Source organism: Oryctolagus cuniculus, chromosome 7 (genome assembly GCF_051225735.1).
Source record: "Oryctolagus cuniculus isolate XC-2025 breed Fujian yellow rabbit chromosome 7, ASM5122573v1, whole genome shotgun sequence".
In the NCBI taxonomy this organism is placed as follows: Eukaryota; Metazoa; Chordata; class Mammalia; order Lagomorpha; family Leporidae; genus Oryctolagus; species Oryctolagus cuniculus.
Window position 1 is genome coordinate 150457377 of NC_142873.1, and position 27268 is coordinate 150484644.

Sequence of the window (27268 nt, forward strand, 5' to 3'; positions counted from 1 at the left end):
GAGAGATTAAGAACTTCTCTAAGGTCATACAGCAAGCACATGGCAAAGCTGAGATTCATCTCTGGTAACCTGAGTCCGGTGGTTGCACCTTCATTGCCCAACACTGAGAGTGACCTGACAGTTAGCAACCACTGCCAAGGGGGCCTAGAGACGGGTGTCTAACTCAGCCCAGGGAGGTGATGCTGGAGCCACGCCCTGCGGCAGAAAATGAGCCAGCTGGCTCCAGGATGATAAGATGGCTTGGAGTTCTGTAGGAGCAGCCAGCGAAGCGGCCCAGGGCGAGGAGAATGGCTTCTTTGGCGACGCACCATGGTGGCTGCAGCTCTGGACTGGATGTGCTGGGTGCCAGGTAGGGAGCAGAGCTCTGATCCTGAAGAAATGGGCGGGATTTTCTCTTAATGGGAAAGTTAGAATCTGCTTTTGTGGATGGCGCTAGAGAAGGCGATGTGGCAAATTAGACCCGGAGTCAGACGCCTTCGGTTTGATTCCCAGCACTTCCACTTTATACGGGTTGCTTCTTCACACCCTGAGAGCTCGGCTGATTTGTGAATGAGATATCATAATACTTCATGGAGTTGATGGGAGGAATGGGTTTGTCTAAGAAAAATGCTTAGCAGCTTTGCAACCTGGCACGTAACAGGCGCTGGAGAAACGTTAGCTGCTTTGCGTTGAGTGAGTCGGGGAGGTGTTGGGCAGCCAGCTCTTGGATGAACGAGAGCCTTTTTGACTTTGCTCCCTATAAGCGTCCCCAAGTGATTGCCCGAGGCCAGAATCTTATCAGGGACTTACATGATTTCGCCCAAGGTCTATGTGTTTTCAGAGATAATGTTCATTCAAGTGCTTAGCAAAGACCAGGCACACAGTAATTGCCTGATGCTTGTAGCTATTATTAAGTTACAAAATGAAAATAGCTCAGAAAAGCATAACAATTAAGTAATTATCAGTCTGTTATCACCCTAGTGATAACAGGGTGTAAATGAGAACTCAAATCCTTTTGGGGGGGGGGCAGATTTTGATCGGGATAAGGCAGTCGAGTGATCTCAGCACTCCAAAGGAGAATCCAGAGAAATGGAGGAACGTCTTGGACTTTTTTCCTGGAGCCGATCATGTCTGGAGAGGAGCAGAAGAGCCAAACCTAAATGCTCAGGTGTTATGGGAAGGTGTTGTGGTGCCTGAGATTACGCTGCGCCTTGGGCCAGCTTCGCAGCATTCCCTGCCCTAGAGTCTATCCTTGCCCCAGCACCTCCGCTTCCGATCCAGCTGCCTGGGAAGGCAGCAAAAGACAGCCCAAGTGCTTGGGTTCCTGCACGCACATGGGAGACCCGGATGGAGTTCCAGGCTCTTGGCTTCAGCCTGGCCCAGCCCTGGCTGTTGTGGGCATTTGGAAAAAGAAATTCTCTTTCTCTCTCCCTCTGAAATAAACAAAATAAATCTTTAAAAAGATAATAATCAGATGTTACAAGTCCAAACAGTTTAGGATTCCAAAGTATGAAGTAGTTTCCTCTCTAATGTCAGGTACTGTGGAACCCCATCCAGGAAAACATAGTGGTGGTGGTGGGGGGTTGTGGTATCAGCCTCTTCCAGACGCTCTTTCCTGCCAGAGGGGGCATTTGGGGCTTTTAAGGACTGTCCAGAATTAAGCATCTGCTGGGTGTAATTTCATGTGAATTAAAAAAAAAAAAAAAAAAAAAAAGGAAAGCAGCGTAGCAGGAGTCAGCATGCCTCCAAGAGCGGCCATGCCAACCACAGCGTCCACCTGACCTTGGGAAAGTCTCCCGGCCTTCTGGGGCCACCGCCTTCTCAGCTCTCTGGTGTGCCACGGCACTGAGCCTGATTTTTCATCTGCAAAGTGAGTGCTACCTCCTCCACAGGGCGTGCAAATGCTGGCTGCCGCTTGCACACCAGGGCCCCGCACCGCTCCGCCCGCGAGGCCTGCGGTTTCTAGCAGGCCCGGCTGGGGAGCCAAGGCCCATTTCACAAGCGCCACCCTGCCACGGGCCACTGGGGAGTGGCGGCCACGGGGCGCCCCAGTCTTGGTGTGAACCTTGGCAAGCGTCCATGCCCAGCGGCCCTGGCTGGGGCAAGGTGCTGATTATCTGAGGCGGGTCCGCTCACGTCCCCAGCCAGCCGGGGTGCGTGGGGGGCCGCAAGGTTCACCCTGCTGTGGTGGAGTTCCGCTCCAGCGCCGGCTGCGTGTGACCTTGGGCCAGTCCCTTTCCCTCTTGGGGGGGCCCCCAGCGCCCTCCGGGAAGGGCGCTCCGCATTCCGTTCCCGTCAGCGTCTGAGGACTCGCTGTCGACATAATGGACGCCAGAGGTGTCGCTAAGGGCCGGCGAGGGGTGTTTGTGAGGCTGCCACGCCCCCGCGGCGGGTCCCCACCCTGGGGTTTCGCTCTGGTTAAGCGGCGCCTTCCACACCCACCGCGGTTTCTCGCCTCGCCGCCGCCTCTCCGCCCCTGAGGGCAGGGCTCTGCGGGCCGCAGGCTCCAGGACCGTTACCATTGTTCTGCGTCGCCGGGCCGCAAGAGAGGGCTCGCGCGCGGGCCGGACCTCGCCTTTGGTCTCCCCCTCCGCCCCGCACCCGTGCCGCCGCGAGCCCAAGAAGCCCCTTTCGCCGATCGTTGCCGAGGAAGGGAGGAGGCACTACAGCGCTCGCGAAAGGCGGCCGAAGACGCGCCCGAGCGCTTCCGAAGAATCCCGACCGCTCGCAAGCTCCGGAAAGAGCCGAAGGGACTTCCCACCCTCGGCCTCCCGAGTCCTTCCGAAAAAGCCCGAAGTTTTCCGAGCGGCCGTCCTGCCGGACTGCTGGAGGCGGCCGCAGCGCCATGTTGGATGCTCTGCTCGTTGAGTGAAGAAAATCCGCTGGCATCGCCCGAGCCCCGCTACCGAGAAGGGCGCCGCTTCCCCCGGGGAGGGGGATAAAGACCCCCCGCCGCCGGCCCATGAGGATATTGTCGTGAAAGGTCCGGTCTCTCCGCCTCCTGCCCCCGCCGGGTCCGGCCCCCCCCCCGGGGTCGCGTTGTCACGGAGACCGGCAGCCGGTGGTGCTGGCCCGCGGGGCGGCTGCTGCTGCCGGCGGCGGCGGCGGCGGCGGCGGCGGCGGCGGCGGCGGCGGAGGGAGTGTGTGACCGGCCCCGGCCCCCTCCTCCTCCTCCTCCTCCCAGCCTCCCCCCGGCCCCCCGCTCCCGCCGCCTCCCCGGGTCTGTCCCCATCCCGCCCCCCCGCCGCCCCCGGCCCCTGCACCCCGGCGCGCCCGGTCCCGCTCTGGGGGGGTTGGTGGCTTCGCTTTGCCATGAGTTTACCGCAGAAACCGGCTCTGAAATCAGGCTCAGCGGCTGCAGCAGGAACCGGACCCGGCACCGGAGCGGCGGCGGCGGCGGCGGCAGCGGTACCGCCTCCTCACCCGGCAGCAGCAGCGGCGGCGGCGGCGGCGGCGGCGGCGGCGGCCCCTCCTCACCCGAACATCAGGGCCCTCCAGACCCAGGCGCCCCAACAGTATCCTTTTCGCCTTCCTGCCGGCTCTCGTCGCCGCAGCCTGGGGACCCTCCTGCTGGCCGGGACAGGGTCTGCTGCTTCAGCCCCCGCACCGGGCTTTGCCGGAGCTTTTTGGGGGTGCCCGGGCGGCAGCACTGCGGGGGACCCGGGGACCCTCTGCGGTGCTGGGAAAAGTAGCTTCCCTCGGCCGGGCTTCTGTTGGATCTGGGGGACCCCGCCGTCCCCTCGCCGCCCCCTCCCCCCTTTATTGGGCCGAACGTGCTGGTGCCGGGACCGGCCCTGCGGGGAAGGCTCCCTCTGTTTGTTGTGAGGATTACACCCTCCTCCTCCTCGGCTCCCTCTGCGCGCCCCGCCGCGGGGCACGGTGGGCTTCCCTAATTGTCATGATTAATGCATAGTGAACTCCAGTGGTCTCTCTGCTGAGTGCCGCCCGTCGGCTCGCTTCCCAGGTAAGTCGGCTTTGCGGTCTGGGGGGGTGTGCGGGAGGCGCTCCCTCCGGCCAGTGTTTTCCAGCGACCGGGGGAGTTGTGCTGTGGTTTGTGGTAGAAGGCGGTCGGAGGAGGAAATGTTGCCGCGGACGCTTCCCTGTCTTTGACCTTTTGAAAGGAAGAGGAAGTGAACTGACGTTACCCGGCACCCCCAAAAGTCTCACTTCTTGGAAGCTCGTGTTGCCGCCGAATATTTTTAAAAGGGCTTTAACTTACCGTTCGTAGTCCTCAGAGCTAGACGGTACCATGGCTCCGGGAGAAAACTCTAGCATTTAATGTGTCTGACGTCCTGTTATTTGCTCCGGTAGAGTTGTGGGCAGATTGGAGTGAAAAGACTTGGTGATGGGATATTTTAGTTAACAAAACTAAACCGTGGAGGTTTAGGGAAGCACGACCTGCGGTCTTCATCATGCACCCCCTCTTCCCCACGTTCATTGTATTTGTGTAAATCAATAAATAATTACTGGCTGTTAGATGTGTTGTGTTTTTGTGTTTGTATCATCGTGTGTTTGACTTTGAGAGGTAGTAGGGTGGTTGTGCAAATAGGAAGCTGACCGCTGTGAGGTCCACAGATCATTTCACAGTCTGTAGTTGGATTCTTGTCTGTATCGATTCCTTTGAGAAGGGAAAAGCATCTCCCTTCTGGAGTCATTTCAGGTCGTTGTTTGGTTTCTGTCAAGTGTCATTTTCTCTGCTCTTTAGATATTGTTAGTCCGCATTTTTCAGTCCAGGCAGTGTGGCACAGAGGAAGGATGAATTCCACCGCAGTGTGATGTGTGTAGTGATTTTAGTCATTTTTTTCCTAGCGTGATTCTGTTCAATTAAGAATTGTTCACCGATGAGAATGTTGTTTGTGGAAGATTGGATCACTACCTAGTTTCTGTGCTGTGAAGGGAAAGCAAATGGATTAGTTTGCCTACTTCAAGTCGGAGTGGAGTGCTGAATCTCTTAGACATATGGTAACCTAATACTTTTGGAGTTTAAATTCCTTTTTTTTTTTTTTTTTTGAAGATTTTATTCATTTGAAAGAGTTAACAGAGAAATCTTTCATCTACTAGTTCACTCCCCATTTGGCTGAAGTGGCCAAGGCTAGGCCAGGCCGAGGCCAGGAGCCAGGAGCTTCATCCGGGTCTCCCACGTGGGTGGCAGAGGCCCAAGCACTTGGGTTGTCCTCCGCTGCTTTCCCCGGCCATTAGCAGGGAGCTGGATGGGAAGTAGTGCAACCAGGACACCATGAAAAGCCCATATGGGATGCTGGTGTTTCAGGTGGTGGCTTTACCTGCTACGCCACAATGCTGGCCTGGAGTTTAAATTGCTTTCTAATTTCAGTTTGGGATTTTTTTTTTCCCTTTGGATTGACCATTCTTGAATAGGACTGTTAAGTTTCTGTACTGTGTCACTAAGTAAATTATTATCTACATCTTTGAACTGTTTTGGCAATTGTCAGAAGTGGGAAAGTAGTAAGTAGGGACTGTGGGATGCAATATGACACTGTTTCGTGAATTTGGTGGCTTATTTGGACACAAAGAGCTGTGACTATTTCAAGAATGTTTTTTCTCAGTGTGTTTTGCAAAGGAAGAGCTTATAAAAGCTCTGAGTTGGTTGCACCATGAAAGTAGTTACTAGTGCTGCAGCTTAATTTTCTTAGAAATAAGATAAGCAGTTTTGTTAAGGGGATAAATTTGATATGTAATTTCCAGGGGAGGTCATTTCTACAACTATGTGTGGTAGTAGAGGATACTTGGTTTTATGTGGCTTTATGTTTTTACTTTGCCTCATGCCATTGAAGCTAAAATTAATTTTCCTTTTCATGTATTTCACAGTTCTGGTTATCTTCTCTTTGCTTTACATACTGAAAGGTTACAGTTGCTAAAATACAAAAGCTTATTATAGAAGTAGTAAATGAAGTATAGATGACAGATTTATTTCATCAGAAGACACCAGTGGTGGGATGTTATCAACTGGTAATGGGGACTTGGTTAAAAATGGATTGAAGTAGAACAGTTTGCTTTTCTACCCTAAGGGAGCATGGGAATTTGTGTTTGACCCAAGAGGTCATCTGGGATGTGTTGCTAGCGCTGAAGCATCGTCAAGGCTGGAGTGCAGAGCCCACAGTTGCTCTTCCTCGGCTTCAATGGATCTCCAGTTCCTCAGAATACACCAGTGTAGTTGATTGTGCATTGAATTAAAACACATTTTAAGTTTGCAAAATTCTGCGAAGAGATTCTCCTGGGAAGGTGTATGTTGTATTTGGAATTCGAATGACAAATCAGAAATGAGGGAGATTTTATCAATAAAGGATCTGAATATAAACTGGAACCTGCTTAAGTAGGCATCTGTGTTACATAGCAGGGCCTGTCAGGCGATCTGAAGTAGTAGTCTTTGACTGTAGAAGCGGAGGGCTGACCAGGATGGTTGGGGCTGGAAGAAGAAAATCCCTCATATAAAAAGTGCTAAAAGCAAGGGAAAAATATGCTTAGAGTTTTCATAGCATAATCCAGCATGGAGCTTATAGTTGATGAAATTGGTACCTCCAAATATTTACCTTAAGATACATTCACTCCAGCTCCCTGTAAGAGATTCTGAGAGGCTCCTGAGAATATAATTAGTGGTTATTTTATTTTATTTTATGTTATGTTATGTTATGTTATGTTATGTTATGTTATGTTATTTTTTTTCCAACTGCTGGTTCACTCGCCAAATGTCTGCACTGGGTAAGCCAGAGCCAGGAGCTGGGAACTCAATTCAGGTCTGCCATGTGGGTGGCAGGGACCTAACCAATTGAACCTGCTTCCTCCCAGGGGCACATTAACAGGAAGCTGGTATCAGAAGCTGAGCCGGGCTCTTCCCTGTTGAATGCTGGCATCTTAACCCTCTAGGCCACACGCCACTCTCTCACAGTGCTTCTTAACCTTTTCTAGTTAACAGCTGTCATTTTGATGAAATTTGCATAGATTTTCTCCACAGAAAGCTGCCCACACACAGACAATGTTTCTTACATTTTTAGGAGGTTCTTGGACCGGTAAAGGCTTTATAACTAAAGGCTCTGTAGGTTGAAATTGCTAGCCCTTCAGATAATGCAAGATAAATTAGTTTGATTTCAGGTGCCCAAACACTTCTGACTTCAAGGGAACAGCTCTGCAGTCTGTTATGAATACACAGTGTTCTGTCTATTTATATGGCTTCAGGGTGTGATTTCTCTAGGGCTGCTGACACTTCTGGGGAGTCTAGTTACTGTTTTGGGGCAGCCAGTTTGTTTAAGAAAATCAGACAGTGGGTTCTTTACAGAAACTAAATTTGGTAAAGATCTTTGTCCACCAGAAAATGACCTGTGTCCTCAGCTATTTTGTCATAGTTGTATGATACGTATATTAAAAGCAGGATTCCATAGCTTTTTTTTTTGGTAGTATAATTTTCCTTTTTTTCCCCCTGCATTGCTTTTCAGTTTTATCTGATAGGCTGAAGCAGTAACATTTGCTATCTTATATTATAAAAAGATTTATTTATTTATTCTTTTGAAAGACAAAGTGACAAGGAGAGAGAGAGGGAAAGAGAGAGAGAAAAATCTGTCTCCTTAAATGGCTGCAGTAGCTAGGATTGAGCCAGGCCAAAGCCAGGAGCCAGTAGCTCCATCTTTGTCTCCTGCATGGGTGGTAGGGGCCCCAGGACCTGCTCCATCATCCACTGCCTTCCCAGGCACATCTACAGGAAGCTGGATCAGAAGCAGAACAACTGGGACTCAAACTGGCACTTTAATGTGAGATGCTGGTGTCACAAGTGGTGGCTTAACCCTCTGTACCACTATCTTTTTTTCACTTTTCTACCAAAGCTAAATCTGAATAATATTAGTATCTATTTATTTATTAAGTATCTATTCTGGGACTCATATATATGTGATTTTATATAATTCTCATAAAAATTCGAATAAGGTATGTATTGTCCCTGTTTTACAGATGAGAGACTGCAGTGCAGAGAAGTAATTTTCCAAGATTATCTAACTGGTAAATGACGGTCTGCTGTTTAGACTGTGATGACTGACCCCAGAGTCCTGGAATACTTTTCTTTCACTATGCCAGGCTGCTTCTCACCCAGACTTTATATGGGAATGGAAGGAAAAAATACTCTCTTTTCAGAGTCGGGGAGGTCTGTATGCAGAAGAGAAGCTCTGTGAAGTAATCTAGAACACAGGGAGACTGTACCTTGTTTTAATTAGTTCATAGCCACATAATGCTGAATAACTAGGTTATCATTACATCACTTAGCCTAAAACAGGCTCTTCTCCACATTTGATTCAGTTTGTTTCTGCTTGTCTAGAATAGAAGTTAGCAAGGCCTCCAGCAAAAGACCATTGCACCCAGCAAGAAAAATTGTGTGTCTCCTGTAGTGACCAGCAATCTCTCTGTTCCTAAGCTCCACCATCAAGAAAGTGTATATTAAGTGCAGGTCCTTGATATGAAGGAAACAGGTAGGGATAAAGGAAGAAGAAAGTCACTGAGGGGGCCAGTGTTATGGTGTGGGGTTAAAGCTGTGACATGGGCATTCCATTTGTCCTGGCTGTTCCATTTCTGATCCAGCTCCCTGCTAATGGCCTGGGAAAAAGCAGCGGAAGTTGGCCCGAGTGTTTGGGCCCCTGCCACCCACTTGGGAGATCTAGGTAAAGTGCTTGGCTCCTGGCTTTGGCCTGGCCTGGTGCTGGCTGTGCGGCCATCTGGGGAGTGAACCAGTGGATTGAAGGTCTCTGTCTCTTCCTTTCTCTCTGTAACTCCGACTTTCAAATAAAAACATAAATCTTTTTTTTTTCTTTTTTGACAGGCAGAGTGGACAGTGAGAGAGAGAGAGAGAGAGAAAGAGAGAGAGAGAGAAAGGTCTTCCTTTGCTGTTGGTTCACCCTCCAATGGCCGCCGCGGCCGGCACGCTGATCCGATGGCAGGAGCCAGGTACTTCTCCTGGTCTCCCATGAGGGTGCAGGGCCCAAGTACTTGGGCCATCCTCCACTGCACTCCCAGGCCACAGCAGAGAGCTGGCCTGGAAGAGGGGCAACCGGGACAGAATCCGGCGCCTTGACCGGGACTAGAACCCGGTGTGCTGGTGCCACAAGGCGGAGGATTAGCCTAGTGAGCCACGGCGCTGGCCAATAAAATGGATTTCAATCACAGACTTTTTGGGTGGGAGTAATGCTGTGGTATAGAAGGTTATAACCTCCTTAAGTGCCATCATCTCATATGGGCACCGGTTCAAGTCCCAGTTACTCCACTTCTGATCTAACAGAGGAAGATGACCCAAGTGCTTGAGCCCTTGTACCCAGATAGGAGACCCGGAAGAAACTCCTGGCCTCCTGGCTTTGGCCTGGCCCAGCCCTAGCTGCTGTAGGGAGTGAAACAGCAGATAGAAGATTCTCTCTCTCTCTCTCTCTCTCTCTCTCTGCCTTTAGCCACAGAAAGTACCAGGGAAAGTGGCAATCAAACCAATTGCCATAGATTCAAAGTGTCTTCTGCATCAGAATCTGAACAATTAGTATGTGAGAAGGAGATACAGACTGGTCTGGTCTGGTCTGTTCTGTGGTCCATCCTTTCCAGGTCTCCTTCCCTATTAATTTTATAATATTCTGCCTTTTTGGATATTAGATCTGGCTTGGAAATAGTATCTGTAAGCCTTAGTATCTCAGCATATTTCTCCCTGTAGCACTTGTTTTTAGATTTATTTATTTTAAAAATTATTTGAAAGTCAGAGTTAGAGAGAGAGAGAGAGGTCTTTCATCCGCTGGTTTGCTTCCCAGGTGGCTGCAATGGCCTGGGGCTGGGCCAGGCTGAAGCTAGGAACCAGGAGCTTCTTTTGGTTCGCCCATATGGGTGCAGGGGCCCAAGCACTTGGACCCTCCTCTGCTGCTTTCCCAGGTGCATTAGCAGGGAGCTGGATCAGAAGTGGAGCAGCTGGAACTTGAGCTGGCACCCACACAGGATGCCAGCATTGCAGACTTAACCTGCTTAACGCTGTGGCTTAACCTGCTTCGACACAGTGCAAGCCCCTTAGCGCTTTTTATATAGGGGATTGTCTTCTTCCAGCACCAACTGTTTTGGTTTAGTGTATTTGAGAAGTGCACCTGATCTGAAGTAAAAAAATCTAAATTTGAGTTTGGGTTTTTCATTTTAATGTGTGAGTTTTCTTGGACTAGTCATGAAACTGCTCCAGGCATCAATTTTCCGATTTCTATAATATGGGACTTGATTTAGTGTTCAGTGATCTTGTATTATAATAGCTGTTGTTCTATAGATTATGCTTTTAGGTTTGCTTTTGCAAAGAGAGGGGAGGATTGATGGAGAAATTAATGGTTTCTTAGGTGATAGTCTGTGGCAGCTCATTGCTGTTAGAGGCGTGGATCACAGGCATGGCAGCTTGTTCACATAAGAAGCCTCTGGTGTTTGGCTTATTAATGTTGGATCTAGCCCAAACTGCAGTGGATATCGTAGTCACTTGTGGGGTGGTTTGAGACCATAAAGTTGCCGCGGTCAGATGCTGGGTTGCTCTGTGTGATGATATATGAGGTATGAGGGAAAAAGTAAGTTCTGAAATAAAGTCTTGCAATGAGAGAGTTTTTTTTACTTTAGGAATAATACTTTGAACTAATATAATAGGAAACTGTTTGCTGATTATTAACCAGGCATGTGACTTCAAGCAATATATAAACTGCCACCAAGATTTGCATGGTGAAATACTCCAAGATCCCAAACTACTGAGTTCTCAAATGGCTTCTAGTTCTTTGGCTTGCTTCCAGCCAGATGGAGTTTTTCTCTATTCCAAAGCCTCAGCTGACATTTGAGATAATTTAAGCTATTTTAAGTGAATTTGAAATTGTCACTTTTTGTGACCTTTATTAAATACCAGTTGTTTTACGCTCTTTTTGGGCCAACTGTATGCTGCCTGGCTCTTAAGAGACACTGAATTTTGTTGATAGAATGTAAGTCCCATGAGGGCAGAGGTTTTTGTCTGTTTTGTTAACTGTGGAATTGCCAGTACCTAGAATAGTTCTCGGCAGGTAGTCAGCACCTGTAAATATTTATCAAATGAAATGTTAAGTAAGTTGATGTTTGAGAGGTCAATTTTAAGGGCTAATACAGGTGGCATTGCCACTCAACTTTTAGTGATCAAGGCTGCCTGAAAGTCATTCTGCGTTGATGTATAATGGAATTTAAAACAGTTCTGTAATTTCCTTTGAGATGGAGTAGCATTGACCCAGTTTACGGTGGCTGAGTTGTATCTGAAGTATACACAATGAGGGTGAGGGTTGATGTAAATGCCAAAGAAGAACAAATGTAGTCAAATACTACTGTTAATATGTGTGATTATAAGAGTAATATTTAATCAAAACAAGAAATTAAAAGAGATAGTAAAAAACCATCTGTAATTTTATTATACAGAAATAACCACTTCATAGATTTTGGTATGTTTGGTATGTTTCTTTCCTGCCCTTTTTTCGATGAATTTTAATTTTAATAGACTTAACTTCCGTCTTGTTTGTAATATAATTTAAGGTCATATATGCAGTTTTGAATCTCTCTCGTTTTGTTACTATCTTTCATCAAAAACTACTTTTTGAGTAGTCAGCTTAGAATATAAGTAAACTGTTTTTTCAGAAAGGTTTTCTCAGGGATATTATTTTCACCTTTTGTTTGTATCTAAAAAGTTATGGCTGTACACCAGAACATTGTAACATCACAGGATCCAGCCTTCCAGTTATTTTATTATTACCTGGACTATGTCTTCATATGTTCAAAAAAGCTCGTGGCCAGTGGTTGTCAGTTATGCATTGTATATACATGTGGTATCTCTTTGATGTTTCCCTCCCTCCCTCCCTCCATCCCTCCTTCCTCCCCCCTCCCCCCCATCCATCCAGGCATTCATTCATTGAGAGACAGAGACACACAGGCCAGAAAGAGTTCCCATCTGCTGGTTTCCTCCCCAGATGCCTGTAAGAGCCAGGGCTGAGCTGCGAATTCAGTTGAGATGGCAGGAACCCAGTTACTGGCGCCGTCACTGCTGCATCCCAGGGTCTGTATTGGTAGGAAGCTAGAGTCAGTAGTCAGAGCCACGAATTGAACACATGCACTTAACCTTTAGGCTAAATTCCTGTTCCTCTGATTTCTTTACCTGGTTTTCAGGAGGTATTAGTATTATAAGGGTGATTGAAGGTAGGAGGAAAAAACCATAAAGGATTCATGTAGTGTTAGGAAAGCAGGATTGCAGTGTGGGAATAAATAGAATTTTAGATGATAAGGGGAGGAAACTAGGTGGAAACAGAAAATGAGTACAGCCATTTTTGAAATAGAATGTTTGTACATTGGAAATGGAAGGGAATGAACCTTGAAGATAGACTGGAGGGATGTTACAAAGGGTAAGATCGATCAGCCCTGACCTTTTTACTCGGCCCTAGGCAATAGTGTATAAGAAATAGAACATGAATGGAATGATAATAAACAGAGAAAGGAAAATAGAATTTAAGACTATATGCAGGGTTTTGGATGGGCAGTAAGGAGTAAATTGTGAATGGGTAACCAACATGAACAAAGATTTGGGCTTGAAACAGGATTGGTGTATGCTGGGTTCTAAGGATTCTGGTGGTAGAGCACTTGAGATAATAGATGTAGATTCTAGGGGCTTTCAGTGACTAAGAGAAGAAAAAGTTAGACTTCACTTGTGTGAAGCCATTACTTTTTTTTTTTTTTGTCTTTAAATCTTTTAAAATTTAATTTGAAAAGCAGAGAGAGAGTGCGTGCCCTCAACTGCTGGGTGACTTCCCAAATATCTGCACTCTAAGTATCATAGATGTCCTAACACAACTACTTGAGCCATTACTGCTGCCTCCCAGAGTCTACACTAGCAGGAAATGGGGTTCAGGACCTGGAACTTGGAATCCAGCCCCGGCACTCCCGCATAGGATGTGGGTGTCTGAATCAGCAACTTAATTGCTAGGCCAAGTGCCTGCCTCCAACCTTTTTCCTTTTAAACAGTTTTAATGAGAGAGGAGAGTGAAGCTCTTCTGTCTGCTGGTTCACTTGACAAAGTGGATGCAACAGTCAGGTCCAGGCCAGGCCGAAGCCAGGAGCCTGGGACTCCATCTGGGTCTTCCACGTGGGTAGCAGGGGCTGAAGTACTTGAGCCACCATTCACTGCTTCTCAGGTACATCAGCAAGGAGCTGGATTGAAAGCAGAGCAGCTGGAATCTGAAGTGGCACCTCAGTAGATATATGATGCTGGCATCGCAAGTGTTGGCTTAACCTGCTGCGCCACTGTGCTGCTCCCAAGTCACCAATTTAGAGTACGTTTTTCTGTTGTTCTGAGTACATTCCAAACTAGTTGAGAATTGTACAACTGTCACCACAGTTTAAGAACATTTGTATCACTCTCAAACTCTTTTGGAGTAGCTGTTTAGCCTATTGGGGTAGACTCCAGTTACAACTCCTGACTCCAATTTCCTGCTAATGCAGTCCCAGGCACAGTGGTGTTACTGCCACTCGTGTGGAGACCTGAACTGAGTCCCAGCTCCTGGCTTTGGCCCTGCCTGTGGGCCCTTGTGAACATTTGGGGAGTGAAGCAGAGTGTGTGCTCGCTCTCGCGCTCTCTCTCTCGTCCCTCTGCCTGTCAAACAAACAAACAAACAAACAAAATTAAAAAGAAACCCATTTGACTCTGTTTCACCTAATTCTTCCTGTCTTAAACAAGCCCTGATTTATTTTTTGACTCTTTGGATTTGCCTCTTCTGGACATTTAATATAAATGAAGTAACAAAAGGTGGTCTTTTGTGATGGTTTCTCTCACTTAACAGATTTTCAAGGTTCATTTTATCCCAGTACCTTATTTTTAAAATGTTGCTTAATAATAATCCGTGTATCAGATTTTATTCATTCATCAGTAGATGGCCATTTGGTTTTTTAAACTTTTTAGCTGTTGGATAATGAGAAAGCAAAAAGTTGTATAAGCTTTTTGGGTATGAATAATGTTGCTGTAAATATTTATATATTTAAAACAATTTTTAAATCTGAGTATTTGAGAGGGAGAGACAGAGAACTTCTGTCTACTGATTTACTCCTAAATGCCCACAGTGGCCTGGGAGGCCCGAGCAGAGAGCTAGGAACTCAGTCCAGGTTTCCCATTTGAGTGTCAGGAATATAATCTCTTGAGCCATCACTGCTGTCTCTTAGGGTCTGCATTACTAGGACACGAGTCAGAGCTGGAGCTGGCATTCAGACTCAGACAACGTGATAAGGGTTACAGTTATCTTTTTTTTTTTTTTTTTTTTTGACAGGCAGAGTGGACGTGAGAGAGAGAGGCAGAGAGAAAGGTCTTCCTTTTGCCGTTGGTTCACCCTCCAATGGCCAGTGCGGCCAGTGCACCACGCTGATCCGAAGGCAGGAGCCAGGTGCTTCTCCTGGTCTCCCATGGGGTGCAGGGCCCAAACACTTGGGCCATCTTCCACTGCACTCCCGGGCCACAGCAGAGAGCTGGCCTGCAAGAGGGGCAACCAGGACAGAATCCGGCGCCCCAACCGGGACTAGAACCCGGTGTGCCAGCGCCGCCAGGTGGAGGATTAGCCTATTGAGCTTTGGCGCCGGCTACAGCTTTCTTAATAGCATATAACTGCTAGGCCAAATGTCCACCCCCATAAACATTTTTGTGTGAATATATGTTTTAGTTTTTGTTTCTTTAGTTTTTATACAAGGAATATAATTGCTCAGTTGTATGAGGTAACTTCCATGTTTTAACATTTCAAAGAACTGTCAAACTGTTTTCCAAAATCACTATACAATTTTTCATTCCTACGGAGTGTAATAGGGTTCCAGGGTTACCACATCTTCGCCAACACTTGTTGGTCTGTCTGTTCTATTGTAGGTCATCCTATTGAGTGTGGAGTGTTATCTCACTGTATTTTTTTTTTTTTTCAGTTTATTTATGTATTTCATCTACTTGAGAGAGAGATCTTCCATCTGCTTGTTCACTTGCCAAATGTCCCCTACAGTCAGGACTAGGCCAGGTGTAGGCCAGGAGCCTTGAACACCATCTGGGTTTATCCTGTGGGTGGCAGGGGTCCAAGCACTGAAGGTGTGATCTGCTGGCTCCCAGGATGCATTAGTAGGAAGGTGGATTTAAAGCAGAGGTGCTAGGACTGCAACTGGCACCCTGCTGTAGGGTGTGGGTGTCCCAAACAGCAGCTTAATCTACTGTGTCACAGCACCTGTCCCTCGTGGTTTTGATTTCCTTTTCCCTCATGACTAAAGATGTTGCTCATCTTTTCCATGTGTGTATTAGCCGCTTGTCATTTATGAAAAATGACTTGTTTAAATCCTTTGCCCAGTTTTTTTTTTTTTTTTTTTTGCTAAATATATTTATTATTTGAAAGGCAAAGTGACAGAGATTGGATTTTCTTCTCACTTGTATCTCTGGCTTTTCCTATAACAAGTAATTTTTTATTGTTTCTTAGATATTGTAAATATTATGTTCTATAAATTCTAACCCCTTTGGAGGATTTTTTTAAAGGCAGAGAGAGAGAGAGAGAGAGAGAGAGAGAGATCAGTATAGGTAACTTTCATCTGCTGATTCACTCCCCAAATGGTTGCAAAAGACAGAGCTGGGTCAGGTTGAAGCCAGGAGCCCAGGAACTCTGTCTGGGTCTCTGACATGGGTGGCAGTGGCCAAGTACTTGGGCCATCTTCTGCTGCCTTCCCAGGCACAGTAGCAGGACTTGGAAGCAGAGTAGCTGGAACTCAAACCAGCACTCACATGGGCTGGTAGCATCACAAGCAGCAGCTTAACCAACTCTGTACCACAGCTCTGGTCCCCAACAAAAATTTATACAATGTTCAAGTTTTTTTTTAAAGATTTATTTTATTTATTTGAAAGAGTTATAGAGAGAGAGGTAGAGACAGAGAGAGAGAGGTCTTCCATTTGCTGATTCACTCCCCAAATGGCCGCAACCGCAAGAGATTAGCTGATCTGCAGCCAGGAGCCAGAAGCCTCTTCTGGGTCTCCCATGTTGGTGCAGGGCCCAAGGACCTGGGCTGTCCACCAGTGCTTTCCCAGGTGCATTCGTGGGGAGCTGGATCGGCATGAGCTGGACTCAAACCAGTGTCCATATGGGATGCTGGCGCTGCAGGCCAGGGCTTTAACCCAGTGTGCCACAGTGCCAGCCCCATAATATTCAAGTTGAATTTGACTTATGAGGTTGTATTGTCAAGCTATTGTAATATATGCATTATTATAAGGAAACAAAATCAGGAAATACTGCTGACCTGTAACAGGTTTCTCTTTGCTATGTAGGAAAAGACTATCTTAAAGAAGAGGCATTTTATAACCTTTTAGATTCAATAAAAACAATTTTTATTTGAAGATTTTTTACAACTCTCTTCAGTGAGTTAAAATTGAAATAAGGGCAGGTGTTGTGCAGCAGGTTAAGTTGCTACTTGGAATACCTACATCCCAAATCAGATTACCTGGTTTGAGTCCCAGCTGTTCTGCTTCCAATCCAGCTACCTGCTGATGTGCCTAGGAGGCTGCAGATGATGGCCTACGTATCTGAGTCTCTGCCACCCATGTAGCAGACCTGGATAGAGTCCTGCTTCTGGCTTCAGCCTGGCCATTTGGGGAATGAACCCATGCATGGAAGATCTCTCTGTTTCTGTCACTCTGCTTTTCTTTTTAAAGGTTTATTTTTATTTATTTGAAAGGCAGAGATACAGAGAGAGAAGGGGTTGAAGTGTAAGGACCCGAGCACTTGGGCCATCTTCCTTTGCTTTCCCAGGTGCATTAGCAAGGAGCTGGATTGGAAATAGAGTAGCCAGGACTCGAACCGTTGCCCGTGTGGGATGCTGGCACTGCAGGCAGTGGCTTAACCTTCTATGCCACAGCACTGGCCCCTCACTGTGCTTTTCAAATAAATAAATAGATACATCCTTAAGAAATTTGAAATATTACAGTGTGGGAATGGGATCGTTGATTTTCTAAGTTTATATCTGCTTTCTAAGTTTTATAAATTATGCATATCTCTAGCTTAGCTCTTATTAAAATGCAAAGGCAGTGGGTCTTAATTAACCTTTATAGAATTTTAATGACATCAAAGATCTGAATAGTATTGTACAGTCTTTTAGCCTGATGTACTCAGTTGGTACTCTCTTACTATATTGTTGATCTTTTTCAAAAATGTTAGAGTTTGGAACCAGTCCAACTTCCCAAGGTAACTCCTATTTAAAAGCAGATAGCAGATTATTTGACCTTAGCTCATTACCTCTTATGTTGTGACTAGGTAGGTGTACTTGAATTTGAGGCAAGGCAAAGGAAGCTGGGTGCTGCTCTGGGAAATTAGTGATTTCATTCTTGATTTACTTAAAAAAATCATAATTAGAGGATCCAAACAGAAGTGTGCCTTAGCTTATTTTCCCTTGATACATAGACCCTTGACAGACTTAAAATGGTTTAAAGAGTGCTCCATGAACCATAGACTTTCCTGCTTTCCTGACTTTCTTTTCTTTCTTATTTATTTGAGAGGCAGAGCAACAGATCTTTTTTTTTTTTTTAAGATTGATTGATTTATTTGAAAGTCAGAGTTACACAGAGAGAGGAGAGGCAGAGAGAGAGAGAGAGAGAGAGAGAGAGAGAGAGAGGTCTTCCATCTGATGGTTCACTCCCTAGATGGCCATAACACCTGGAGCTGCATCGATCCGAAGCCACATGCCAGGAGCTTCTTCTGGCTCTCCCACGCAGGTGCAGGAGCCCAAGGACTTGGGCCATCTTCTACTGCTTTCCCAGGGCATAGCAGAGAGCTGGATCGATCCGAAGCCAAGTGCCAGGAGCTTCTTCTGGCTCTCCCACGCAGGTGCAGGAGCCCAAGGACTTGGGCCATCTTCTACTGCTTTCCCAGGCCATAGCAGAGAGCTGGATCGGAAGTGGAGCAGCTGGGTCTCCAACTGGTGCCCATATGGGATGCCAACACTTCAGGCCAGGGCGTTAACCTGCTGTGCCACAGTGCTGACCCCAGAGAGATCTTTCATCCACTGGTTCATTCCCCAAATGTCTGCTGGGGCTGGGGCTGGGCCAGGCCAAAACCATGAGCCCCAAATTCCATCTGGGTCTCCTACATGGGTGACAGGGGCCCAAATACTTGTGCCATCTTCTGCTGCTTTCCCAGGCACATTTTAGGGAGCTGGTTCAGAAGCAGAGCAGCTGGGACTTGAACTGGCACTCCAGTATGATATGTTGACATACCAAATGGTGTTTTTTTTTTTTTTTTTTTTTTTTTTGACAGGCAGAGTGGACAGTGAGAGAGAGAGACAGAGAGAAAGGTCTTCCTTTGCCGTTGGTTCACCCTCCAATGGCCGCCGTGGCCGGCGCGCTGCGCTGATCCGATGGCAGGAGCCAGGAGCCAGGAGCCAGGTGCTTTTCCTGGTCTCCCATGGGGTGCAGGGCCCAAGCACCTGGGCCATCCTCCACTGCACTCCCTGGCCACAGCAGAGAGCTGGACTGGAAGAGGGGCAACCGGAACAGAATCCGGCACCCCGGCCGGGACTAGAACCCGGGGTGCCGGCGCCGCTAGGCGGAGGATTAGCCTAGTGAGCTGCAGCGCCGGCCACCAAATGGTGTTTTAACCTCCGCACCAAATACTTTCCCCAGAATAGGAAATTTACTGGAATTTTACCAATTTTTCCACTTGTATGTTCTTTATTTTTTTTTTATTTTTTTTATTTTTTATTTATTTATTTATTTTTTTATTTTGACAGGCAGAGTGGACAGTGAGAGAGAGAGACAGAGAGAAAGGTCTTCCTTTGCCGTTGGTTCACCCTCCAATGGCCGCCGCGGCCGGCGCGCTGCGGCCGGCGCAGCGCGCTGATCCGATGGCAGGAGCCAGGAGCCAGGTGCTTTTCCTGGTCTCCCATGGGGTGCAGGGCCCAAGCACCTGGGCCATCCTCCACTGCACTCCCGGGCCACAGCAGAGGGCTGGCCTGGAAGAGGGGCAACCGGGACAGAATCCGGCGCCCCGACCGGGACTAGAACCCGGTGTGCCGGCGCCGCTAGGCGGAGGATTAGCCTAGTGAGCCGCGGCGCCGGCCCACTTTTGGGTTTTTAATTTTTAAATTAAAAAGTTTCTTTTTTTGATTTGAGAGACAGAGAATTCCCATCCACACTGCACTCTCTGAATGCCCACAACAGCTTTTACTCGGCAGAACTGAAGCAGGGAGCCAGGTTTTCCGTCTAATCCAGGTACCTCATGTGGGTGGCAGAAACCCAATTACTGGAGCCAGCACTGCTGCTTCCCAGGGTGTGCGTTAGCAGGAAAGTGGAATCAGGAGTTTTTTTTTTTTTTTTTTTTTTTTTTAATTAATTAATTTTTTTTTGACAGACAGACAGAGAGAAAGGTCTTCCTTTTTCCGTTGGTTCCCCCCACCCCCACCCCCCAAATGGCTGCTATTGCTGGCACGCTGTGCTGATCCCAAGCCAGGAGCCAGGTGCTTTTCCTGGTCTCCCATGGGGTGCAGGGCCCAAGGACCTGGGCCATCCTCCACTGCCTTCCCAGGACACAGCAGAGAGCTGGACTGGAAGAGGGGCAACCGGGACAGAATCTGGCGCCCTGAACGGGACTAGAACCCTGGGTGCTGGCGCCGCAGGCAGAGGATTAGCCTAGTGAGCTGCGGCGCCAGCCTTTATTTTTTTCACAGCAATATTTTATGAATAATCTTGTGCCAATGTATTTTATACCATTGGAGGTTTCTTTTCAGGGTAGCTTCATACATATATATGTCTGAGCCAGGAGCCTCTTACTTCCATCCAGGTCTTTGTGGGTGACAGGGGCCCAAGGACTTGGGCCATCATCCACTGCTTTCCCAGGTAAATTAGCAGGAAGCTGGATCTGAAGGGAAGCAGCCAGGATTGGAATCTGCTCCAAGTGGCAGTTTAACCCACTGAGCCACTGAGCCCCTTAAATACTTTGATACATTTTATAATTTTTATACATCTAATTGTTTATTTTTATTAGAGAGAGAAAGAAACAAATTCGCAGACAGCTTCTTAACTCCTAGCCCCTCCCTAAATGTTTGCAGCAGCCAGGACTGGACCAATCTAAATCTGGGAGCAGGAAATTCAATCTAGGTTTCTCACATGGAAGTCAGGGATCCAGCTACTTGAGCTATTACCTCTTGCTTCCCACAGTCTGTGTTAGTGAAAGCTGGAATCAGGAATGGAGCCAGGACCTGAAGCCAGATACTCAGATACATGATGCGGGTATTCCAACCAGCATCTTAAGTTTTAGGCCAGATGCTAGCCCCCTCCATGCCTACTTACTGTGTGTACCATTTTTGTCTTGTTTTTACTTTGTTTGTTAAATATCTATGTTAATTTTTTCTATATAATTGTCATGAATGGCTGTTTGTCTTATTAGTACAGCATAGTTTGCTTAATAATGTCCAAATTACCCAATATTTGAATTATTTCATTAATTTGATGTAAGCATCTTGTCTAAACTTGGGCATTGGATGGTAAGTTGAACTAACTGAATCCTTATCCTGCTAATTTGAGACTGTATGAAATGCTTGCTTTGTTTTTGAGTCTTCCTGTGCTGAATTTTTCAAAAGTGCATTCAAAAGCATGATATTGTTATGGTTATTATTTGGCAAATATGTGACACCAATTTATAACACTAGCGACTTGTTAATTATCACTTTGGGAAAGAACTATAGTTGTTTGAAAGTGAATCAGGGTGATTAGTTTCCCCTCAAAGTGTTTTTTATCCATGAAGAACCTTTGAAGCTGACAGTTATACTTGGGGAATTACTTACCCAAGTTACTTTTTTTTTTTATTCTCTTGACTCAAAAATGATATTGAAAAGGTAAAGTGAGCCAGGTCCCCCGAATTGCTTCTTATGAGTTATAAAGCAATTAAAGACCCAGTATGGAGAAAGAAAGGAGTAACTTTAGAACCAAAGGATTTGAAAGCTCCTGTAAATTTGTAGATGTGGAGGACACATCAAAATGTAAAACACTTAATAGAAGGATGGTGGATGTTTAGCCTAGTAGTTAAGAGCTCTGTGTCCTGTATGGGTGTATCTAGTACCTGGGTACACAATTCTTTGCTTTGACTCCTGGTTCCAGCTTTCTGCTAATGAAGACTGGGAGGCAGAAGTGATAGCTCAAGTAATTGGGTTTCTGTCAACCATATGGAATAGTTAGATTGAGTTCCGGGCTCCCAACTCTGCCCTAACCATTTGAGGAGTTCGCCAGCTGGGAGTTTCTCTGTCTATATTTATATCTATATGAAATAAGGACAGATATACAAAGAAAGATAGTAGGGAAGTTTATCTCTTACATTTCTTCCTAGGTTTTATTTATTTTTAAAAAAGATTTGTTTAAGGATAAAGCTTAATTTTCTGATCACATACTGTACAGCTGCTACAATGGCAGCTTTTAACAATGAAAGTGCTTTAGTTTTTACAAACCAACAGGTTGGCATTGTGGCCTAGTGAGTTAAACTGCCTGTAATGCCCGTATCTCATATGGGCTCCTATTCAAGTCTGCTCCATTTCTGATCCAGCTTCTTGCTAACATGGAAATCATTTGAAAAATTTACTTGCAAAAAAGTTTTTCCAAGGATACTTTCATTCTGTGAAGTTAGATCTGTTTACCATAGATTTTAAATAGATGTGGTACTGATTTGTGGGGGCTGTCTATTTATATATTATACTTGAAGTGCTTGGTCTATCCGGAGGGACTTAGAGCATGAATTGCTATAGTTTTTACCCTGAATTCTGGGTCATCCTTTAGTTTTTAGTGTCATAGAATTTCAAGAGTTTAAGGGTAACTTAGAAACTATCTGGCCGGCGCCACGGCTCAATAGGCTAATCCTCCGCCTGCGGCGCTGGCACCCGGATTCTAGTCCCAGTTGGGGCGCTGGATTCTGTCCCGGTTGCCCCTCTTCCAGTCCAGCTCTCTGCTGTGGCCTGGGAGTGCAGTGGAGGATGGCCCAAGTGATTGGGCCCTGCACCCGCATGGGAGACCAGGAGAAGCACCTGGCTCCTGCCTTTGGATCAGCGCAGCGCGCCGGCCGCAGCAGCTATTGGGAGGTGAACCAACGGCAAAGGAAGACCTTTCTTTCTGTCTCTCTCTCTCTCACTATCCACTCTACCTGCCAAAAAAAAAAAAAAAAAAAAAAAAAGAAACTATTTGGACTACCTCTTATTGGATGCAACCATTGTTTTTATCACAACTCATTAAAAGTAATACTTCAGAAATGGAATGCTAAAGGGGAGAATTGAGCTCTTATATAACTGTGTAGTTCTTTTTAAAATTAAAAGATTTCTCTCTCTCTCTTCTTAAAAAATATTTATTTAGGCCGGCGCCGCGGCTCAATAGGCTAACCCTCCGCCTTGCAGCGCTGGCACACCGGGTTCTAGTCCTGGTTGGGGCGCCAGATTCTGTCCTGGTTGTCCCTCTTCCAGGCCAGCTCTCTGCTGTGGCCCGGGAGTGCAGTGGAGGATGGTCCAAGTTCTTGGGCTCTGCACCCGATGGGAGACCAGGGGAGGCACCTGGCTCCTGCCATCAGATCAGCGCGGTGCGCCGGCCACTGGAGGGTGAACCAATGGCAAAAGAAGACCTTTCTCTCTGTTTCTCTCACTGTCCACTCTGCCTGTCAAAAAAAATATATATATATATTTATTTAGGGACTGGTGCTGTGGTGTGGTGGGTAAAGCCGCCGCCTGTGGTGCCGGCATCCCACATAGGTTCCAATTCAAGTCCTGGCTGCTCCACTTCCGATCCAGCTTCTTGGGCCCCTCACCCACATGGGAGACTCAGGAGAAGCTCCTGGCTCCTGGATAGGCTTAGAGCTTTTCCTGGATAGGCCCAGCTTCAGCCATTGTGGCCATTTCCGGAGTGAACCAGTGTATGGAAGACTTTCTCTCGGCCTCTGCCTCTGTGGCTCTGCTTTCAAATAAATAAATAAATCTTTAAGAACAAAACAAAACAAAGATAATGGACATTTTCCCCAAACTTCATGAATTCCTCTTACAGTTTTAAATCTTTATGGTATTATGTAATTTGTAAGGTGGTAGCATGAGTCTTTCGCAGTAGTAGACATTATAAACACAGCACAAGAATCATCTGTTGCTGTATACCAAAATTCTTGGTTGATTTTGATTTTACTTGTTTCTAGTGTGGGTTTAGGGTATATAGGGCTTTGCCAATATCTGAGTTTCTCAGGAATCATATTAATTTTGGTGAGACTTAAAAAGGATTCCTTGGAGCTGGCGTTGTGGTGTAGTGGGTTGGGCCACTGCCTGTGCCTCCGGCATCCCGTATGAGCACCAATTTTGAGTCGTGGCTGCCCCACTTCCAGTCCTTCTCCCTACTGAAAGCACCTGGGAAGGCCTGAGTGCTTGGGCCCCTGCACCTACATGGGAGACCCAGATGGAGCTCCAGACTCCTGGCTTTGGCCTGGCCCAGCCCTAGCTGTTATGGCCATTTTGGGAGTGAACTAGCAGATGAAAAATTCTCTTTCTGTCTCTTTGTAACCCTGTCTTTCAAGTAAATGAAGTAAATCTTTAAGAAAAAATGTAAAAAAGATTCCTTTAAGTATTGGTGGAAGAGATAAAAGAAAGAAATGTTTAGAAATTTTTGTTTTTGACTTTTCCTGTGCCTAGAGACTTGAATTTGAAGGACTTTATATTTTTCAGGTTATTGAGATCTGCAGATCCAGTGTCTTTACTTTTCATATCTCTTATAATTTAGTGAGAACATATAGATATTTAACATTCTTTGAGTTTTCCTAGGGGTTAGTTCTTTTGATCCATTTAAAAAAATATTTTCATTTTGTTTGAAAGGCTTAGAGAGAGTAGAGATGGAGAGAGATCTTCTGGCTTCTGATTCAGTCCTCAGATGCATGCAACAGCTAGAGCTGGGCCAGGCTGCTGTTAGGATCCAGGAGCTCAGTCTGGGTCTCCCACGTGGGTAGCAGGAATCTAACTACCCGAGTCATTACCTGTGGCCTCCCATGGAACATGTTAGCAGGAAGCTGGATCTGAAGCATAGCGGCTGGGACTTGAACCCAGGCATTCCAGAGATGGTCTGAGGGCTGCCCAAGCAGTGACTTAGCTGCTCTGCCAAATGTCTGCCCCTTTTGATGAGATTGAAGGCATAAAAATATGCCCTAGTTGTCCCTGTGGAACCCATGGATGAATCATGTATGTTGGTGCTTTATTGGTGAAATTATTTTTAATTTAGAGGCAAAAAGGAAGAGAGAAGAAGAGAGAGGGGAAGAGAATATGAATATGTGCTAATTGATGTCTTAACTGCTAGGCCAAATGCAAATTCTACCTCCCCCACCTGCCAGTGTGAAATCGTGAATGCCAGGTCAGGTGAATTGTTTTACTTGGAGGAGTTAAATTGAAATAAATATTTGATCATCATAAGTTACAATTTATAAGTACTTTTAAAATAATAACCTCTTCCATTAAGTATATGTATTTGTCAGATGCAGAATCCAAGTACAGAAAGGAACATTTCCCCTGCTTTTAGTGAAATTGCAGGCTTTGGTTTGTAAGGACACTAGTGTGAAAATTCGTGTGAGGGCCTCCAGCTGGTCAGGTAGCCTTCAGAAGCATACACACTACTGATTACTCTTCCTGATTTTTCTCAATGTTTGGAAAGAATAGGTGGTAATCCTTTGCATTATAGAAATTCGAGTTCACCAGTGTAGTTTACCTGCTGTGTTTCAATGGAAGGCTCAACTGCATGGAAGAGAACAATTGGTATTGCCAGCTTTAGGATACTTAAAGGAGGAAAGGCCTAATTGAATCTTGAGAAAGAGTAAGAGAAGGAGAAAATAGGGATTGTTGGTCACTGTTTTAAAACTACAAATTGGGGCTCTCATAGTGCTGTGGTGTAGTGGATAAAGCTGCCATCTGCAGTGCTGGCATCCTGTATGGGTGCCAGTTCAAGTCCCAACTGTTCCACTTCCTTTTTTTTTTTTCTTCTCTCTCTCTCTCTTTTTTTTTTTTTTTTTTTTTTTGACAGGCAGAGTGGACAGTGAGAGAGAGAGACAGAGAGAAAGGTCTTCTTTTGCCGTTGGTTCACCCTGCAGTGGCCGCCATGGCTGGCGCGCCGCACTGATCCGATGGGAGGAGCCAGGTACTGGTCTCCCATGGGGTACAGGGCCCAAGTACTTGGGCCATCCTCCACTGCACTCCCTGGCCACAGCAGAGGGCTGGCCTGGAAGAGGGGCAACCGGGACAGAATCTGGCGCCCTGACCGGGACTAGAACCCGGTGTGCCGGTGCTGCTAGGCGGAGGATTAGCCTAGTGAGCCGTGGCGCCGGCTGAACTGTTCCACTTCCAATCCAGCTCCTCCCTGACAATAGCCTGGGATGGCAGCGGAAGATGGCCCAAACCCTTAGGCCCCTGCACCCGCGTGGGATACCCAGAAGAAGCTCCTGGCTCTTGGCTTCAGAGCTGTTGCAGCCATTTGGGGAGTGAACCAGCAGATGGAAGATCACTGTTTCTCTCTCTTCCTCTGCCTCTCTCTAACTCCTACTTTTAAATGAATAAATATATCATTTTTTAAAAAAATAAAACTACAGATTATGGTAACATAGTGTCTGATACTTAATAGGCACCCAGTAATTATTCAGTGATCCACAGAACAAATGTTTGTTAAGTAACAGTATTTGCTAAGTGTTGAAAGCAATACAAAAAAAATCTGAGATGTGGTCTGTGCCTCTTCCGTATTCCAGTCAAACAGTTAAAGAAGTTCAGGTATTCTCTAAATGAAGGTGGGAAATCAGATCCTTGAAAGTCAGTGAGGACCAGAAGAATAGGAAGTAAGATTTGGGCAGACTTTCAGGTAAGGGGAAGAACATTATAGTTGAGGAAAAAGTCTTGGTCAGTAGCTAGGAAATGGTGCATGGTATGTTGGGGTCAAACACAAAGACCTACTTCGTTTGGCAGAAATGGAAAGCAGTGGATGTGTGGTGTGTGTGACAATTTTGGAGAAGCACTTATGTATTCTTATGTATTTAGTGCTATAATCAGTACTTTTATCCTATAGCAAGTGGATTTTGTTTTAAAGATTATTTGAAAGGCAGAATGACAGAAGAGTCAGAAAGAGAGATCTTCAATCTGCTTGGCTCACTCCCCAAGTGTCCACAATGGCCAGGGCTGGGCCAGGCTTCAGCCAGGAGTCAGAAACTCCTTGTGCCTGACCCACACGCAGGGTCCCAAGTACTTGAGCCATCTCCTGCTTTTCCAGGCCCATTAGTAGGGAGCTGGTTCAGAAGTGGAGCAGCCGGACTCGAACTGATGTGGGATGCTGGTGTTGCAGGTGCAGGCTGTAACCTGCTATGCCACAATGCCAGCCCCTCATGGAGGTTTTTGGAGACCTACGATGGTTATGCTCAGTGGACAGGAAGCATGGAGAGCACATGGCAGCTTGTTAAAAGTTTTCCAAAGGTTTGCTGTTGTTCATCCAGTCTAGAGAGAAGTGAGAAGGAAAGGATGAGCACGTTATGAGAGCGATCATAGAGGAGGAAAAGATATTTTTGATGACGGAAAAGAGTTAAAACTGACTGTAAGGTTTTGAGACTGAAAAATGATGCTGCCACTGATGGAGTAAGGAAGATGTAGGATTTAATTTTGTACATTGTTCTGAGAGTGGGCGACAGTTTAGGATGTGTTGCATTCAAAATAATTGGAGCATCCGATTCATTTAAGATACATGAGGATAATTGGAATTGTTTGGAAACAGGGAGATGGAAGTCAGATGAACAGAAACAGTTGGGAAAACAAATCTGAGATAATAGTAAAAGAGTGAAGAGAAAAGCAAAGATTCTTAGTAGTCCCTGCAGTGTCTGGTTAATTGAGGAGGATGAGGAAGCTACAGAAAAGAAAAAAAAAGCTGCTGACATGGAAAAGAACCAAGGAGGCACACCCTTTAAGCTTTAGGTTCCCATGGAACTTTGTTGATGTAGTTGGAGAAACTGACTTTAATACTTGACAAGTAGGAGCTGGCGCTGTGCTGCAGCGGGTTAACACCCTGGCCTGAAGTGCTGGCATCCCATATGGGTGCCGGTTCTAGTCCTGGTTGCTCTACTTCCCATACAGCTCTCTGCTAATGTATCTGGGAAAGCAATGGAGAATGGCCCAGGTCCTTGGGCCCCTGCACCCATGTGGGAAACCCAGAGGAAGCTCCTGGCTCCTGGCTTCGGATCAGCACAGCTCCGGCCATTGCAGCCAATTGGGGAGTGAACCATCAGATGGAAGACTT

At 46.4% G+C, this 27268-nt stretch overlaps 1 protein-coding gene across 48 annotated transcripts in view; it reads left to right on the top strand.

Moving 5' to 3' along the window:
- The first annotated feature begins 242 nt into the window (after window positions 1-242).
- The window catches only part of EIF4G3 (eukaryotic translation initiation factor 4 gamma 3), a 376646-nt gene continuing 349620 nt past the window's right edge, over window positions 243-27268 (top strand). For 28 of the 48 annotated variants that reach the window (XM_089301363.1, XM_070079133.2, XM_089301371.1 and 25 more), the window contains exon 1: window positions 3024-3494. In XM_089301363.1, coding sequence (XP_089157489.1) covers window positions 3292-3494 — 203 coding nt within the window. In that variant the 5' untranslated portion in view covers window positions 3024-3291. Of the gene's footprint in view, window positions 350-2789; window positions 2963-3023; window positions 3944-27268 lie in introns of those variants that run through there. The other 20 variants (XM_089301378.1, XM_089301388.1, XM_070079161.2 and 17 more) reach the window with 17 other exon arrangements.